The sequence below is a fragment of the Oncorhynchus nerka genome, linkage group LG11 (genome assembly GCF_034236695.1).
Source record: "Oncorhynchus nerka isolate Pitt River linkage group LG11, Oner_Uvic_2.0, whole genome shotgun sequence".
In the NCBI taxonomy this organism is placed as follows: domain Eukaryota; kingdom Metazoa; phylum Chordata; class Actinopteri; order Salmoniformes; family Salmonidae; genus Oncorhynchus; species Oncorhynchus nerka.
Genome location: NC_088406.1, coordinates 44573109 through 44590788, shown reverse-complemented (window position 1 = coordinate 44590788; position 17680 = coordinate 44573109). Strand labels below are relative to the sequence as shown.

The 17680-nt window shown below is 49.3% G+C and overlaps 1 protein-coding gene across 1 annotated transcript in view; it reads right to left on the bottom strand.

Annotated features, from left to right (window-relative positions):
* Positions 1 to 17680, bottom strand: part of LOC115137806 (zinc finger protein neuro-d4-like) — an 87627-nt gene that overhangs the window by 5155 nt on the left and 64792 nt on the right. The window contains exons 7-9 of the mRNA XM_065024568.1: positions 14916 to 14994; positions 14336 to 14467; positions 120 to 239 (exon numbers count right to left, since the gene is read on the bottom strand). Of these exons, the coding sequence (XP_064880640.1) occupies positions 120 to 239; positions 14336 to 14467; positions 14916 to 14994 (331 nt within the window). The remainder of the gene's footprint in view (positions 1 to 119; positions 240 to 14335; positions 14468 to 14915; positions 14995 to 17680) is intronic.

The window sequence follows — 17680 nt, the reverse complement described above, 5'->3', positions numbered from 1 at the left end:
TCGTCGTCATCAAGTTGGGCTTGTTTCCACTACACCCACACATAATAACATCTGTGTCATAATGACACATTTAAAACCAACTAAAACCGGTGTCCATAGGAGTGTCTGTCTGTCTGTACCTGAGCGTCCACAGTCGGCACAGGAGATGAGGTCCTCGGGACAGCCGGTCTTCTTGGAGCCGCCCAGGCAGAAGTCACAGTAGCCGTTAGGGATGACCGACCCATCTGCAGCTTTCTTAGCTGCAATCACACAGGTGGAAAGGTTACATAGAGCTCTTTCCCTAACAAACGCTCTCCTACAGAAAAGCTGCATACTACTCTTATATTCTATGCTCTAGAATATAAGAGTAATCCAGCATTTGTATGAAGCTCCATTGAGCACAGACCTAGAGCACAGAGTCTATGGCTGTGGTCTGTGGTTACTGATGACCTGCTACTGAGGCTGGTGTAGAGCTGAGGACTCAACAGGCTTAGGACTAGACTGACGTAGGAGGAACATCGCAGGTTTGGAGAGGGAAAGAGGAAGAGAGAGAGAGAGAGAGAGGGTGAGAGAGAGAGAGGGTGAGAGAGAGACAGGGTGAGAGAGAGAGTACGCAGAAACATAGAGTGAGACAGAGAATATGAGACTTCCAGCCAACCAGACTGCAGAGCGTCCCAGCTGGATAAAACTCACCCTCCTCCATATGTTGGTTTTGGTAAAGCAAGCAGCAGGCCCGCTGAAGCCGGGGACTCGCCAGCTCGTGCTCAGCCAGGGAAGGGAGGAGTAAGACGGGAAGGGAACTCCACTGGGAGGCCCAGGGGTCTGTTAAATATTGTCAAAGGAACGGTGGGGGGCTGGGACAGACTTGCTGTGCATCAAGCGGCAGGTGCGCGGCGGGAAGCCATTTTAGAATAACCATTAATGGAGAGCAACGTCCCCCTGCATGCATCCTCTCTGTCTCACTGACTGCAGTCGATTGCATAATAACTTTAATAGCTCTGATCACGTAACCAGGACAGTGTATTTGTATGTGTCCTTTATTCCTGTATTAAGATGCAATGGACAGGAACATCACAATGACTCACCATCGTGCCATGTAAGACAGAAGAAGACAGACAACAGTATACAGTAGACTAGACAAGCACACACAGGAATTCATTCCGAATACGCAAACGCACACACACAAGCGCAAACGCACACACACACAAACACATAAACACACAAACACACACAGACACACACACACACAGAGAATTCAGCAGCAGTCGGCATGGTGGAGTAATCAGTGGCTGTCTGGTGTGTGATTTGGAGAGCCAGGGCCCTCTTCAGCGAGGTTATTAATCTAGCCCAGGGTGGATTGTGGCTGGGGGCTGGGGAGGTGGGAGGGTGAGTAGGCGGGGGTGGAGCAGGGGGGGATTGGGTTTTCTACTCCACAGGGTTGGTCAATAAACCCCAGAGGAAGAAAAAAAAAACTCTGATCAGGATGAGAGGAGAGGGGGGAGGAGAAAAGAGCAGAGGAGCTGTCCGTGGTACCAGCACAGCAGCCAGCCAGGCAGCTCTGTACTTTATTGTATAATGAGGGGCAGTAATGTACAGTGGAGTGGTTTACGTACATTCAGGGGACTGTGGAAAGCATACCACTATCCCCACCTTCGTCTACAACACCTGCCACTTGGGCACTGAGCTATGTATGGACTATATACAACAGGTACATATAGTATGCATGTACAGTACAAGCATTAAAAACAAGGCAAAATAGGTTTATTAATGAAATACGTCACTTTGAGTAACGTTTTTCCTTTTTAAGCCTCTGGCCTTGTGAAAAAAACACACAGCCCTTCTTTGTGTGTATTTTATTTCAACAGACTGCTGCTGACTGTGCTTTACCACAGTCCCTGGGGAGCAAAGCTGTATATGCACACACAATTACATAAAACTATATGCCAAACGGCACATACTACAAACAGTGTTGCTCTGGGGCTCTGTGGACCGTGAGGCTGCGAGGACCCCTGAGAGTGAATCAGCAGGCCCTGACACATCTGTGTGTGAGAGTGCTGCCCGCTGGCCTGCCTGCTCAGAAAGGAAAGCCCATCGATGATTAATTGCCTGTGGCCATGCTTAAAGACTGAGACGCTAACCTGAGGTGGTACATCCTTAAGACAGACAGAGAGAAAAGAGAGATAGGGAGTGAAAAGGGGAGGGGGGGGGAGAAGGAGAAAGAGAAGGTGGAAGGGAGAGGGAGATAGCAAAGCGAGTGGCAGGGAGAGACATAGAGACATACAGACCAAACCAGACGGAGAGACACAGAAAACTGGCAGACAGGCAGACAGAGACAAAGAACATGCACGAGAGAGGTAGATAAAAATGATCACAAGTAGCACGTTCCTGAGGTTGTCAAGGGTGATACACACCTCCCTCCCTCCATCTCAACTCCAGCTCCACCTTTCCTGTAACACCCCGCCAATTACTGGGAGAATACAGGCAGAACAGCACACTTCACAGCTTTTAAGTGTGTCTCGGGGACCCACTGGGAATTAGGGGAGAGAGATGAATCCTCAAATACCCCCCTCATATCTCCCCACTCCCTTCCGTTCCCTTCTCTCGCTTTCTCTCCCCCTAACTCTCTCCCCTCTCTTCGTCTACCTCTCTCTCTCTCGCTCTCTCAGTATAATCCTCTCTACCTCTCTTCCTCTCCCCTCCGCCTCTCTCCATCCCCCTCTCTCTTCCTCTTTTCCGATCTCTCTCTCTCTCTCCGCACTCTCTTTTTTCTGTCCAACTCACTCTCCCTTTCTCACTCCCTCATTCTCAATACAGCCCGCTCCTGGAGTTTCCACAATCTCATTCCAGCACAATCCCTGGCCTAAGAGCCATACCGCACTGGCTGGTCGATAACGTGGCCACAGCCTTATCGAATTAACACTTCCGACGGAATACCCACAAGCACCTGTTGCCTGGTCTCACTTTCTCTATGCTTCTCACTCTCCTCCACACTTTCATTCCTCCTTCTGCTCTCTCACCCATGTCTCTTCACTCTGTTTTCTGAGCACAAACCTATCCACACAGGTCCAAGCATGCAGTACAATGAGCTTAAACTCATACACCGGGCCAACAATTAGATAGCTTAGCTTAGTTAGTGTGGTTTTGCACCTGACAACAAAACAGGGTTTCACTAAAGCAATCCTACTAGTCTAGTGTTAACCAGTGATGATGCTGTCTATGATGTCACTGTGAACAAACCAGACCAACAGAGACACAGATCAGCTCCTAGCCTCACCTACACACCAACACACTGCCGTCCCCACAACACAAAACACATTGCAGCATGGCAGGGGAGCAAATGGAACAGAAGAGGAGAGAGGAAGAGCAGAACACAAAGAGGAGAGGGAAGTGAAGAAGTGGCTGCTGCTGTGTCAGAGCGTCAGTGTGAAAACACACACTCTGCACTCCTGTCGCCAGGCTGCTTAATGAGGGGAGCGCCACATCTAGACACACACACATACAGATACACACAGATACAAATACACGCTTATATAATGTATACATACACTCACATTCACAGACAATAGACCCACACATGCGCAAACACGCGCACACCGGAACATGTGCAAGTACACACTGAGACGCGCACACACACACACACACACACACACACACACACACACACACACACACACACACACACACACACACACACACACACACACACACACACACACACACACACACACACACACACACACACACACACACACACACACACACACACACACACGTATAGCCAGCAGATCTTTGCATCATAACTTTTAAAGGCTCGTTCCACTCCCAACCCCCACCCTCTCTCTTCAGCGTGGCGAATGAGAGTCCCTCTGCCCCCAATCCAGCCTTCAGTATCAGCTTTCATCCAATGCATACACACACCGCTGTGACGGTCATGGAATTCTGGGTGACATTTTAGATGACAGTTATTGTTGTCTCACACATGTTCTCCTCTCCTCTGCTATACCCTATGAATGTCCTACCTACTTACTGGTGCCAGTCCCGCACTGTTTTTCATTGGGCTTATATATCATCAAATTCCTGAAAAATGGGGTCATTTTAAGATATATTTGTATTCATCAATAAAGGTAAAAAGAATGTAAAAGCAACCGAGAACCTTCATGAAAGGCATCAGGTAAAAGTGAATTAATCCACGAATAAGAATATAATTCTACGGTGCATTCGGGAAGTATTCAGACCCCTTCTCTTTTTCCACATTTTGTTACGCTACAGCCTTATTCTAAAATGGATTCAATTGTTTGTTTTTTTCATCAATCTACACACCATAATGACAAAGCAAAAACTGTTTGTTTTTTTAAACGTTTGCAAATTTATATAAAAAAGAAAACCCTGAAATATCACATTCACATAAAATTCAGACCCTTTACTCAGTACTTTGTTGAAGCACCTTTGGAAGCGATTAAAGCCTTGAGTCTTCTTGGGTATGATGCTACAAGCTTGAATGACCACGTTTTCATGAATTTAATGATATAATGGGGGAGGAAGGTATTGCCTAGGCAACGGAAGACTTGTTTGCTACAACACGTTGCTTATTTCAGCAAGGAGCAACAAAGTTACATCACGTTGTAGTCCATGTTACGGCAGAAACAGACAACCGCACGAATGCCCGGCTGTCCAGTCTTCAGTCAGCTGTTCCTTACACCCCCCCCCAAAAAATGTTACGACGGTTATTTTATTTTCATGACGATCTTCATCCATAACCGTGGCGCTAACACACACACACACACACACACACACACAGAGAGAGACAATGGATTCAGTATTATGCAGGGAGAGTGACTGGGAGTCAGTCAGACGAAAAGTGTCAGTCACAGATGAGAAATCTCATGAGGTACCTTTCTTCTCTCACCCTGGCTGTGCTTCTCTCTTTCACAGAGGAAATTTGATTTTTCTTCTGCAATCCGTCTATTGTCACACAAATACCTACACCATCTGTCCCCACCTCCTTCTTCAATTCTCTATCTCCCCCTCTTTATCTCTCTTTTAAACGCACACACACACACACACACACACACACACACACACACACACACGCATATACGCACGCGCACGCACACACACCAGCAAGACGCAATGCAATAACATGCTCGTTTCTCTTCCCTGTCCAGTCAGCAGGTTGCGTAAGTCCCAGTGCATTGTGGGTCTAAAACAGAATGACATTGCAAAGCGAGAGGATGGTGGAGATTTTGGTGCATAATAAAACTTGATCTATGGCTGCAGTGTAATCACACTGACCTGCACACTATGTCAGCCTCTGTGGCAGCATAAGAGGCTGCCTCTGTCTGTAGCAGATACACATACATAAACAGTACATACACACGTATTTGTATATATACACATACACACGTATGCATATACACACATACAGTGGGGCAAAAAAGTATTTAGTCAAAGTATTTAGCCAAATACTTATTTTCCACAACAATTTGCAAATAAATTCATTAAAAATCCTACAATGTGATTTTCTGGATTTTTTTCTCTCTCATTTTGTCTGTCATAGTTGAAGTGTACCTATGATGAGGATTACAGGCCTCTCTCATCTTTTTAAGTGGGAGAACTTGCACAATTGGTGGCTGACTAAATACTTTTTTGCCCCACTGTATATATTCACACACACACCTGCATAATACACACACATACACAAACCATACATACACACTTCACATACACCCCTGTGCCAACTGGAATGTCTTTTTGATGTTCAGAAAAATGCAAACATGAATCATTTTTGGTGATCCTAGTAAGATTGTGTGTGTGTGTGTGTGTGTGTGTGTCTGTGTGTGTCTAAGCTCTAACAGACAGACAGATAGGTTTTCATGAGCAGGATGGGGGGAGGGGGGTTATACTAAGATGGCCAAATGACTGAGGATCCAATCCTAACCCGGCAAGCCTCTGTTAATACAGAATACCAAATGAGGCAGTGCAATATCAGCCTGCCTTCTCCCTGTCTGGGGTAATATATATGATAAATCATAAAGAGAATTCTTTACTTTTACTCTCCTTCCTTCACTCTGTCTCTCCTTTCTGTTGCCTTTAATTAACTCCTCTGCTCCCTCCGTTTCAACCCCTTCAATGCCAAACTCCACTCCCCCCTCCCTCCTCAATGTACATAACAACATACTCTTTAGGAGGGATCCCAGCCTGTCACTATAGCAACCGGATTGCTAGGCAACAGCCGTTTCTCTTCCTGCTTTGTTGTGGCAGAGGAGGCAGTGGAGTGGCGGGGCGGCAGGCAGCATGAGCTGGTCTGGCTATGCAGGAAGCTACTGTACCGGCACTGGCACCAGCAGCACAGGCATGTGGAAAGTTCAGGAAGAAACCAGACCAAAATAACAGCTAAAGGTGATGGTCGGGGTTGAATAATTAACTTGGTAAGTCCAGAAAGGTCTTCCCTCTAATAAGAGACATTCCTTACCATGGTGGGGCAAACTGGTAGACAAAGTCCCAGCCCCGGTTACAGCAAGCAAGGGACTGACTACACCGAAATAGATCTCCGTTTGAGCTGGACTATAGAATCTAAAGTCAAGTAAACTCATAGGGGCATTTTCCCAGACACAGATTAAGTCTAGTCCTGGAATAAAAGTCAAACTCAACAGTGAATCTACATTGAAAATGCTTTTTTTGTCAGGATTAGGCTTAATCTTTGTGGGGGAAACCACCCCATAAACCGGTTGTCATTTGGACCAAGTTTAGCTTTATAGTATATGGTTAGGTACAGTATACATGTTCTGTGTTTGTAGTGGTGTGGTGAGCTGATCATGTAGTGTGTGTTGCATGTTCAGGGTTCATGGGTCGTGACTGTACTGCCTCGCCCCCACCACCCCGGTCCTCTCTCTCTCTCTCTCTCTCTGAACCCAGCCTGTGTCTCCACTCAGTCTCCTGTATAGGCTACTTACTGTGCTCTGTACCTGTCTGCTACAGTACAGACAGAATGACTAGCCAGGACAAACTCATTTTCACCATTTCACCAATACCAGCAAAATCACATAAATCAAATAAATCATAGCACGTTTTAGGGGTTTATTCAGTCATTTGTACCTGATTAAGTTGACTCATGTCGAAAAAATAACGTTCAAAGTGCAATTTATATTCCTAAAACATACATTGAAAATTATACGGCTGCTTCCTATTTTTTTTATATAGCCGAGTGTCAAAACACCGTTTTTAATTGTCCAAATAAATTCATAATCAATATTCTGAAATAAGTTGTGATATGTTGAAGACTAATACATACAATTACTCCCTGTACACACGTGTCACACCTGTGTTCAGATTACTTGTAATTTTGCTAAATTAGTACCTTAAAAGCTGCTCACGCATCAATTTTACCAAGCAGTCATTCCAGATTGAAATTGATTAGCTTGTTCTACTGTAATCAATAGCGTGCACAGATGAATCACTCACGTCAATATTGTATGGAAATCAATGGAACTGGGGACAATTCACTGCCATTTGCGCTCTTCTAAAATACAAACCACAGCGAACTTGGGTATACTAGATATACTTGTCGATATCAACTCCTCTCCTTGTGAATTTCACAACTGCGTTCTAAACCCTGCGACAGACAGGTGAGTATGATCAAATCAACCGGACCAAACCAAAGATATGAATCTGTTTAAAGCAATCGAATTAGGCTCATCTTGATGACTATAAACTTGTACATTAACATCACCAATCTGAGGTAAAAAATTTATAAAAAATCACTAAATTGTATGAGGTGAAAATGCGAGCTTGTGTTAAGGAAGTAACACAAACTGTCCACATTAGAGTATTATAAAATCATGTCATATTTCAAAAATAATTAAACAAGTCAATTTTGGATGATAGTACATGTTGCCCACTCACAAAATATTTCAACAATTACATACAATTGAACTGGGCGCTCTAGATTAGAGCCTCTATAGTGTCTGTGCAGCTGTCTGAACATTCCTAGTCCCTACCATGATACAGGCCCTCCACTGTCACCAGACCCTCATTAAAAGACCACCCTCTCTCTCTTACTGCAGGACTTTCATCACATGTGAACCTGCTGGAACAGAACCAACTACCACTCCACAGATATCATTCCACATATAGTATCCTACCCCACAGACAGGGAGAGAAAGAGAGAACCGAGACAGCCAGGACGCCATTTTAGGTTTGATACATAATTCATTTTGTCCTTATAGCTGATCACAAGGATTCCTTCTCACAGTGGCAGAGCAAGGTGAGTGAAGCCATTTTGTGAGTGAGGTGAAACTGGGGAGAAAAATGTGAAAATAAATAAATATAGAAAAAGAACAACAGGAACGAAAGGACGCTGACCTTCAAACGGCTCAATTACATGTTACCCCCCTCCACCCCTCCATCCCCCCCTCCTGCTCTCACTCCTTCGACCGTCTGTCCGTCCAGATAAACCAGACTCGGAATCTCAACTCTGATTTGGGGAGAGGACGTAACAAGAACTGGCTTGACTCTTTCTGCTCACAAAACCAATTTTCAGGTGCACACCAGAGGGCCGGCCCTCTAAAGTAAACACCCCTCCCTCCTCCCCATCTCATCAATGCCCAAAACCAGCCCCCACCACCCCTGCCTCTCTCACTTTATGAAGAAGAAGAGAAAACTGAGAGGCAGCCATGAATTTTAATGTTGCAGTTCATTTTAACAATCGGCTTCCACTCCTGCAACGGAAATAAATACAGAAAAAAATGAAGAAAATGATAAGCGATGGATAAGTCATAAAGACAAAAGCAGAGAGGAAGTTGAGGAGAGAGAGAAATGGAGAGAGAGATTCAGAGAGAAGCGGGAAAGGAAAGAATTAAGGCCTGGTAAACTGGCGATGAAGAGTGAGGGAGCGAATAGAGAGAGAATGAGAGGGGGAATGTGTGTGTGAGAATCTCATCTCCTCGTGGAATAATCTGTCATTTATCAGACTGATGGAAAAGGGAGAAAGAGAGAGAATGAATGGGGGGGTAAAATAATGAAATGAAAGAGAAGAACGAGACTTTAGATTTCAGCGATCTTCCACTCTCGGTTTCTGCATTTTGAAACGTATATGTCTTAAACTTGATTTCTGACCTGCAAAACATTTTGGGACTATGTCAACAATGGACTAATGAAACAAATGCCAAAAGATAGTTTTTGGATGGAGTTTTCCTTTAAATTTGCCTTGTGGAGTGGACCAGGCTTACAGACTCTAGTCTAGACATATTTTAGGAAGAATATTACATGAATAATGTATGGACCAGTTTCATTATAACCATTCATATTAATATCATTATTATATATGGTGTAATATAAAGGAGGGGGTGCATCTGCAACCACAAGATAGAAACACGCACGCACTCACACACACACACTAGGCTTCTATTTGCTTTTCACAAGAGAATTTAGTTTTGTGGATGTATGTATTGATGTGTGTGTGTGTGTGTGTGTGTGTGTGTGTGTGTGTGTGTGTGTGTGTGTGTGTGTGTGTGTGTGTGTGTGTGTGTGTGTGTGTGTGTAGCAGTAGGAGAAGAGAGGAGGATATTAAACCTCTCAAATGCATTCATTCTCTTCTTTTTCACCCTGCAGAGCCCTAAAACTGCAGCGCGCACACACACAAACACACACCCACACACACCCACACACACACACACACACACACACACCCACACACACACACAGAGGCATCAGCACCAGGACCCAGTGACGGACAAACCACTAAGACAGGCCAATTTAAAACAGAGCTCAGCCAATTAAGTCTAGGAGGTAAATGGGTATTTTTCTACAAGGACATTGATGTGGACTACAGCTGTGTTTCTGTCTGCGTCCCAAATGACACCCTATTCCCTACAAAGTGCCATTTGGGATGCAACCTCTCTCAGTGTAAATTACCAGCTCGGACATGGAATGTGCTAGGGGAGAGAGGGGGACAAAAAAAGACCCCCCCTCCCGCCACCCTTCCTCTCAGTGTCCCTCCTCAGCCAATTAACACCGTCCAACTCAGGGCCGGGCTAATCAAACAGCATTACAGAAAGCCATGCAGGCAGACAAACATAAATGCTACTACATTGTACATCAGCGTGTACTTCACAAGCTGTGTGCCGCAAAGGACATGTGCAAGTTGCTGTGTAGTAACATTCTGTAGGATACTGCGTCTAGCTTGGGTTGCTCTGACGTGACATGCGAGCGGAGGGTACATGACATAGTGTAGCAGCCAGACTCAGGGTAGAGCGTAGAGCCTGCTGTAACACATGACATAGTGTAGCAGCCAGCCTCAGGGTAGAGCGTAGAGCCCGCTGTAGCACATGACATAGTGTAGCAGCCAGCCTCAGGGTAGAGCGTAGAGCCCGCTGTAGCACATGACATAGTGTAGCAGCCAGACTCAGGGTAGAGCGTAGTAGAGCCCGCTGTAGCACATGACATAGTGTAGCAGCCAGCCTCAGGGTAGAGCGTAGAGCCTGCTGTAACACATGACATAGTGTAGCAGCCAGCCTCAGGGTAGAGCGTAGAGCCCGCTGTAACACATGACATAGTGTAGCAGCCAGACTCAGGGTAGAGCGTAGAGCCCACTGTAACACATGACATAGTGTAGCAGCCAGCCTCAGGGTAGAGCGTAGAGCCCGCTGTAACATGACAGTGAGCAGTAGTCAGGGTAGAGCCAGAGCCAGACTGAGCCCGCTGTAACACATGACATAGTGTAGCAGCCAGCCTCAGGGTAGAGCGTAGAGCCCGCTGTAACACATGACATAGTGTAGCAGCCAGACTCAGGGTAGAGCCCGCTGTAACACATGACATAGTGTAGCAGCCAGCCTCAGGGTAGAGCGCAGAGCCCGCTGTAACACATGACATAGTGTAGCAGCCAGACTCAGGGTAGAGCCCGCTGTAACACATGACATAGTGTAGCAGCCAGCCTCAGGGTAGAGCGTAGAGCCCGCTGTAACACATGACATAGTGTAGTAGCCAGCCTCAGGGTAGAGCGTAGAGCCCGCTGTAACACATGACATAGTGTAGCAGCCAGCCTTAGGGTAGAGCGTAGAGCCCGCTGTAACACATGACATAGTGTAGCAGCCAGACTCAGGGTAGAGCGTAGAGCCCGCTGTAGCACATGACATAGTGTAGCAGCCAGACTCAGGGTAGAGCGTAGAGCCCGCTGTAACACATGACATAGTGTAGCAGCCAGACTCAGGGTAGAGCGTAGAGCCCGCTGTAGCACATGACATAGTGTAGCAGCCAGACTCAGGGTAGAGCGTAGAGCCCGCTGTAACACATGACATAGTGTAGCAGCCAGACTCAGGGTAGAGCGTAGTAGAGCCCGCTGTAGCACATGACATAGTGTAGCAGCCAGCCTCAGGGTAGAGCGTAGAGCCTGCTGTAACACATGACATAGTGTAGCAGCCAGCCTCAGGGTAGAGCGTAGAGCCTGCTGTAACACATGACATAGTGTAGCAGCCAGCCTCAGGGTAGAGCGTAGAGCCCGCTGTAACACATGACATAGTGTAGCAGCCAGACTCAGGGTAGAGCGTAGAGCCCACTGTAACACATGACATAGTGTAGCAGCCAGCCTCAGGGTAGAGCGTAGAGCCCGCTGTAACACATGACATAGTGTAGCAGCCAGACTCAGGGTAGAGCCCGCTGTAACACATGACATAGTGTAGCAGCCAGCCTCAGGGTAGAGCGTAGAGCCCGCTGTAACACATGACATAGTGTAGCAGCCAGACTCAGGGTAGAGCCCCCTTTAACACATGACATAGTGTAGCAGCCAGCCTCAGGGTAGAGTGTAGAGCCCGCTGTAACACATGACATAGTGTAGCAGCCAGCCTCAGGATAGAGCGTAGAGCCCGCTGTAACACATGACATAGTGTAGCAGCCAGCCTCAGGGTAGAGCGTAGAGCCCGCTGTAACACATGACATGGTGTAGTAGCCAGCCTCAGGGTAGAGCGTAGAGCCCGCTGTAACACATGACATAGTGTAGCAGCCAGCCTTAGGGTAGAGCGTAGAGCCCGCTGTAACACATGACATAGTGTAGCAGCCAGCCTCAGGGTAAAGCGTAGAGCCCGCTGTAACACATGACATAGTGTAGCAGCCAGACTCAGGGTAGAGCGTAGAGCCCGCTGTAGCACATGACATAGTGTAGCAGCCAGACTCAGGGTAGAGCGTAGAGCCCGACTGTAACTGTAGCACACATGACATAGTGTAGCAGCCAGACTCCAGACTGTAGCACATGGGCAGCCAGACTCAGCGTAGAGCCCGCTGTAACACATGACATAGTGTAGCAGCCAGAGTCAGGGTAGAGCGTAGTAGAGCCCGCTGTAGCACATGACATAGTGTAGCAGCCAGCCTCAGGGTAGAGCGTAGAGCCTGCTGTAACACATGACATAGTGTAGCAGCCAGCCTCAGGGTAGAGCGTAGAGCCTGCTGTAACACATGACATAGTGTAGCAGCCAGCCTCAGGGTAGAGCGTAGAGCCCGCTGTAACACATGACATAGTGTAGCAGCCAGACTCAGGGTAGAGCGTAGAGCCCACTGTAACACATGACATAGTGTAGCAGCCAGCCTCAGGGTAGAGCGTAGAGCCCGCTGTAACACATGACATAGTGTAGCAGCCAGACTCAGGGTAGAGCCCGCTGTAACACATGACATAGTGTAGCAGCCAGCCTCAGGGTAGAGCGTAGAGCCCGCTGTAACACATGACATAGTGTAGCAGCCAGACTCAGGGTAGAGCCTGCTGTAACACATGACATAGTGTAGCAGCCAGCCTCAGGGTAGAGTGTAGAGCCCGCTGTAACACATGACATAGTGTAGCAGCCAGCCTCAGGATAGAGCGTAGAGCCCGCTGTAACACATGACATAGTGTAGCAGCCAGACTCAGGGTAGAGCCCGCTGTAACACATGACATAGTGTAGCAGCCAGCCTCAGGGTAGAGCGTAGAGCCTGCTGTAACACATGACATAGTGTAGCAGCCAGCCTCAGGGTAGAGCGTAGAGCCTGCTGTAACACATGACATAGTGTAGCAGCCAGCCTCAGGGTAGAGCGTAGAGCCTGCTGTAACACATGACATAGTGTAGCAGCCAGCCTCAGGGTAAAGCCCGCTGTAACACATGACATAGTGTAGCAGCCAGCCTCAGGGTAGAGCGTAGAGCCTGCTGTAACACATGACATAGTGTAGCAGCCAGCCTCAGGGTAGAGCGTAGAGCCCGCTGTAACACATGACATAGTGTAGCAGCCAGCCTCAGGGTAGAGCGTAGAGCCTGCTGTAACACATGACATAGTGTAGCAGCCAGCCTCAGGGTAGAGCGTAGAGCCCGCTGTAACACATGACATAGTGTAGCAGCCAGACTCAGGGTAGAGCCCGCTGTAACACATGACATAGTGTAGCAGCCAGCCTCAGGGTAGAGTGTAGAGCCCGCTGTAACACATGACATAGTGTAGCAGCCAGCCTCAGGGTAGAGCGTAGAGCCCGCTGTAACACATGACATAGTGTAGCAGCCAGCCTCAGGGTAGAGCGTAGAGCCCGCTGTAACACATGATATTGTGTAGCAGCCAGCCTCAGGGTAGAGCGTAGAGCCCGCTGTAACACATGACATAGTGTAGCAGCCAGCCTCAGGGTAGAGCGTAGAGCCTGCTGTAACACATGACATAGTGTAGCAGCCAGCCTCAGGGTAGAGCGTAGAGCCTGCTGTAACACATGACATAGTGTAGCAGCCAGCCTCAGGGTAAAGCCCGCTGTAACACATGACATAGTGTAGCAGCCAGCCTCAGGGTAGAGCGTAGAGCCCGCTGTAACACATGACATAGTGTAGCAGCCAGCCCCAGGGTAGAGCCTAGAGCCCGCTGTAACACATGACATAGTGTAGCAGCCAGACTCAGGGTAGAGCGTAGAGCCCGCTGTAACACATGACATAGTGTAGCAGCCAGACTCAGGGTAGAGCGTAGAGCCCGCCGTAACACATGACATAGTGTAGCAGCCAGACTCAGGGTAGAGCGTAGAGCCCGCTGTAACACATGACATAGTGCAGTAGCCAGCCTCAGGGTAGAGCGTAGAGCCTGCTGTAACACATGACATAGTGTAGCAGCCAGACTCAGGGTAGAGCGTAGAGCCCGCTGTAACACATGACATAGTGTAGCAGCCAGCCTCAGGGTAGAGCCTAGAGCCCGCTGTAACACATGACATAGTGTAGCAGCCAGACTCAGGGTAGAGCGTAGAGCCCGCTGTAACACATGACATAGTGTAGCAGCCAGACTCAGGGTAGAGCGTAGAGCCCGCTGTAACACATGACATAGTGTAGCAGCCAGACTCAGGGTAGAGCGTAGAGCCCACTGTAACACATGGACTCACGCTTGTGGTTGTTCTTGCGCTGGAAGGGCAGGGTGTGTCGCTCAGAGTCCTCCTCTCCCTCCTCGTCCGCTAGGTGTGTGTGAGTGTAGTGGTAGCTCAGGCCCGGGCGGTTTTTATAGCGCTTCCCACAGACTGGAACACAACCACACACACACACACACACACACACACACACACACACACAGTCAAGAGACAGAACTAAATGTAGCCCAATTATCATAACATATCTATACATCAATCTATACATTGTGCTCCACTGTAAATAGATACACTCACAATGAATGAATGCTGTATCCATCGCGAGCTAATGCCATGTCACTGTTTCAGTTGGAATATTGCTCTATAGTGTTCCGTTAGTGCTTGTTGCTCTAGCAGACTCATTCCCACTAGAGGAGTTGTCCCCATTACATTGGCAGTGAGAGAATTGCTTTCTTTGTGCAGAGTGGAGACAGCAGCCATATGCTTGCCAGCGTAGTTTAGCTTACAGTAAGAATGTTGTCTATGGCTCTTAGACATGGTGTGTGTGTGTGTGTGTGTGTGCACGTGTGTGTGTGTGCACGTGCGCGTGTGTGATACTCACTGTCACAGACGTACGGCTTGTCCCTGTCCTCAATGGTGCTGGGTTCTTGTCTCTTCCTCATACCCCCTACACCACAGGCCTGCAGCGAGAACACAGACGGGTGAACAGAGTTCACACTCTATACACACTCTATACACACACACACACACACACACACACACACACACACACACACACACACACACACACACACACACACACTCCTACACACCATAATCATCTGCTACTTTAACAGGTGCCCCCCTCTCTCTAATCACCCTTTCCTCAGACAGGCGGGGTTGATGACACCTAACAGGGAACTTCAAGCTCCAATGAACAACATGACTGTTTGGATGACAGATACAGCGTTACAGCCTGCAGCGAGGCTTCACACAAGATGGAGAGAGAGAAGCCTTTCTCGTCTAATAAGAGTTATTTAGAATGCATCCATGTATACAATCTGATAACTCACTGCTTATCCAAATACTGTGTACTGCATCTAATGCCCACATGATTGTACTGTATCTAATGCCCGCACAATTCATACACTACTAACACACTTACAAAAATGACTTGTTTCCACCCTCCATCCCAAAATGTATGAATTGAGTATAGTGAACTGAGATACGAGTTCGTATCTGTTTTATCTTTAAAGCTGAGAGGGAAAAGAATGTCTCCTTAGTACTCAGAGCACGGCTGCTACTGTACCGCTGACAGGCTGCGAGAAGAGGAGCGTTCAGGAGAGAGGAGATGGGAGCCGAAAGGAGAGGAGAGCCAGCCAGAGCAGAGGAGAGGAGAGCCAGCCAGCCAGAGCAGAGGAGAGCCAGCCAGAGCAGAGGAGAGCCAGCCAGAGCAGATGAGAGGAGAGCCAGCCAGAGCAGATGAGAGGAGAGCCAGCCAGAGCAGAGGAGAGGAGAGCTAGCCAGAGCAGAGGAGAGGAGAGCCAGCCAGAGCAGAGGAGAGGAGAGCTAGCCAGAGCAGAGGAGAGGAGAGCCAGCCAGAGCAGAGGAGAGGAGAGCCAGCCAGAGCAGAGGAGAGGAGAGCCAGCCAGAGCAGAGGAGAGGAGAGCCAGCAGAGCAGAGCCAGCCAGAGAGAGGAGAGCCAGCCAGAGCAGAGAGCCAGCCAGAGGAGAGCCAGCAGAGCAGCCAGCCAGAGCAGAGGAGAGCCAGCCAGAGCAGAGGAGAGGAGAGCCAGCCAGAGCAGAGGAGAGGAGAGCCAGCCAGAGCAGAGGAGAGGAGAGCTAGCCAGAGCAGAGGAGAGGAGAGGCAGCCAGAGCAGAGGAGAGAGCCAGCCAGAGCAGAGGAGAGGAGAGCCAGCCAGAGCAGAGGAGAGGAGAGCCAGCCAGAGCAGAGGAGAGGAGAGCCAGCCAGCCAGAGCAGAGGAGAGGAGAGGAGAGCCAGCCAGAGGAGAGGAGAGGAGAGCTAGCCAGAGCAGAGTAGAGTAGAGTAGAGTAGAGTAGAGTAGAGTAGAGTAGAGGAGAGGAGAGGAGAGGAGAGGAGAGGAGAGCCAGCCAGAGCAGAGAAGAGGAGAGCCAGCCAGAGCAGAGGAGAGGAGAGCCAGCCAGCCAGAGCAGAGGAGAGAAGAGGAGAGCCAGCCAGAACAGAGGAGAGCCAGAGCAGAGGAGAGGAGAGCCAGAGCAGAGGAGAGCCAGCCAGAGCAGAGGAGAGCCAGCCAGAGCAGAGGAGAGCAAGCCAGAGCAGAGCAGAGGAGAGGAGAGGAGAGGAGAGCCAGCCAGAGCAGAGGAGAGGAGAGCCAGCCAGAGCAGAGGAGATGAGAGCCAGAGCAGAGGAGAGGAGAGCCAGCCAGTGCAGAGGAGAGCCAGCCAGAGCAGAGGAGAGGAGAGCAAGCCAGAGCAGAGCAGAGGAGAGGAGAGGAGAGCCAGCCAGAGCAGAGGAGAGCCAGCCAGAGCAGAGGAGAGGAGAGGAGAGCCAGCCAGAGCAGAGGAGAGCCAGCCAGAGCAGAGGAGAGGAGAGCAAGCCAGAGCAGAGCAGAGGAGAGGAGAGGAGAGCCAGCCAGAGCAGAGGAGAGCCAGCCAGAGCAGAGGAGAGGAGAGGAGAGCCAGCCAGAGCAGAGGAGAACCAGCCAGAGCAGAGGAGAGCCAGCCAGAGCAGAGGAGAGCAAGCCAGAGCAGAGCAGAGCCAGAGCAGAGCAGAGGAGAGAGAGAGAGAGCCAGCCAGAGCAGAGGAGAGCCAGCCAGAGCAGCCAGAGAGAGAGGAGAGCCAGCCAGAGCAGAGAGAGAGAGCCAGCCAGAGCAGAGAGAGAGGAGAGCAGAGCAGCCAGAGCAGAGCAGAGGAGAGGAGAGGAGAGCCAGCCAGAGCAGAGAGAGCCAGTCAGAGCAGAGGAGGAGAGAGAGAGAGGAGAGCCAGCCAGAGCAGAGGAGAGGAGAGCCAGCCAGAGCAGAGAGAGAGGAGAGCCAGCCAGAGCAGAGAGAGAGGAGAGCCAGCCAGAGCAGAGGAGAGAGGAGAGCCAGCCAGAGCAGAGGAGAGGAGAGCCAGCCAGAGCAGAGGAGAGGAGAGCCAGCCAGAGCAGAGGGAGAGGAGAGCCAGCCAGAGCAGAGGAGAGGAGAGCCAGCCAGAGCAGAGGAGAGGAGAGCCAGCCAGAGCAGAGGAGAGGAGAGCCAGCCAGAGCAGAGGAGAGGAGAGCCAGCCAGAGCAGAGGAGAGCCAGCCAGAGCAGAGGAGAGCCAGCCAGAGCAGAGGAGAGGAGAGCTAGCCAGAGGAGAGGAGAGGAGAGCCAGCCAGAGCAGAGGAGAGCCAGCCAGAGCAGAGGAGAGGAGAGCTAGCCAGA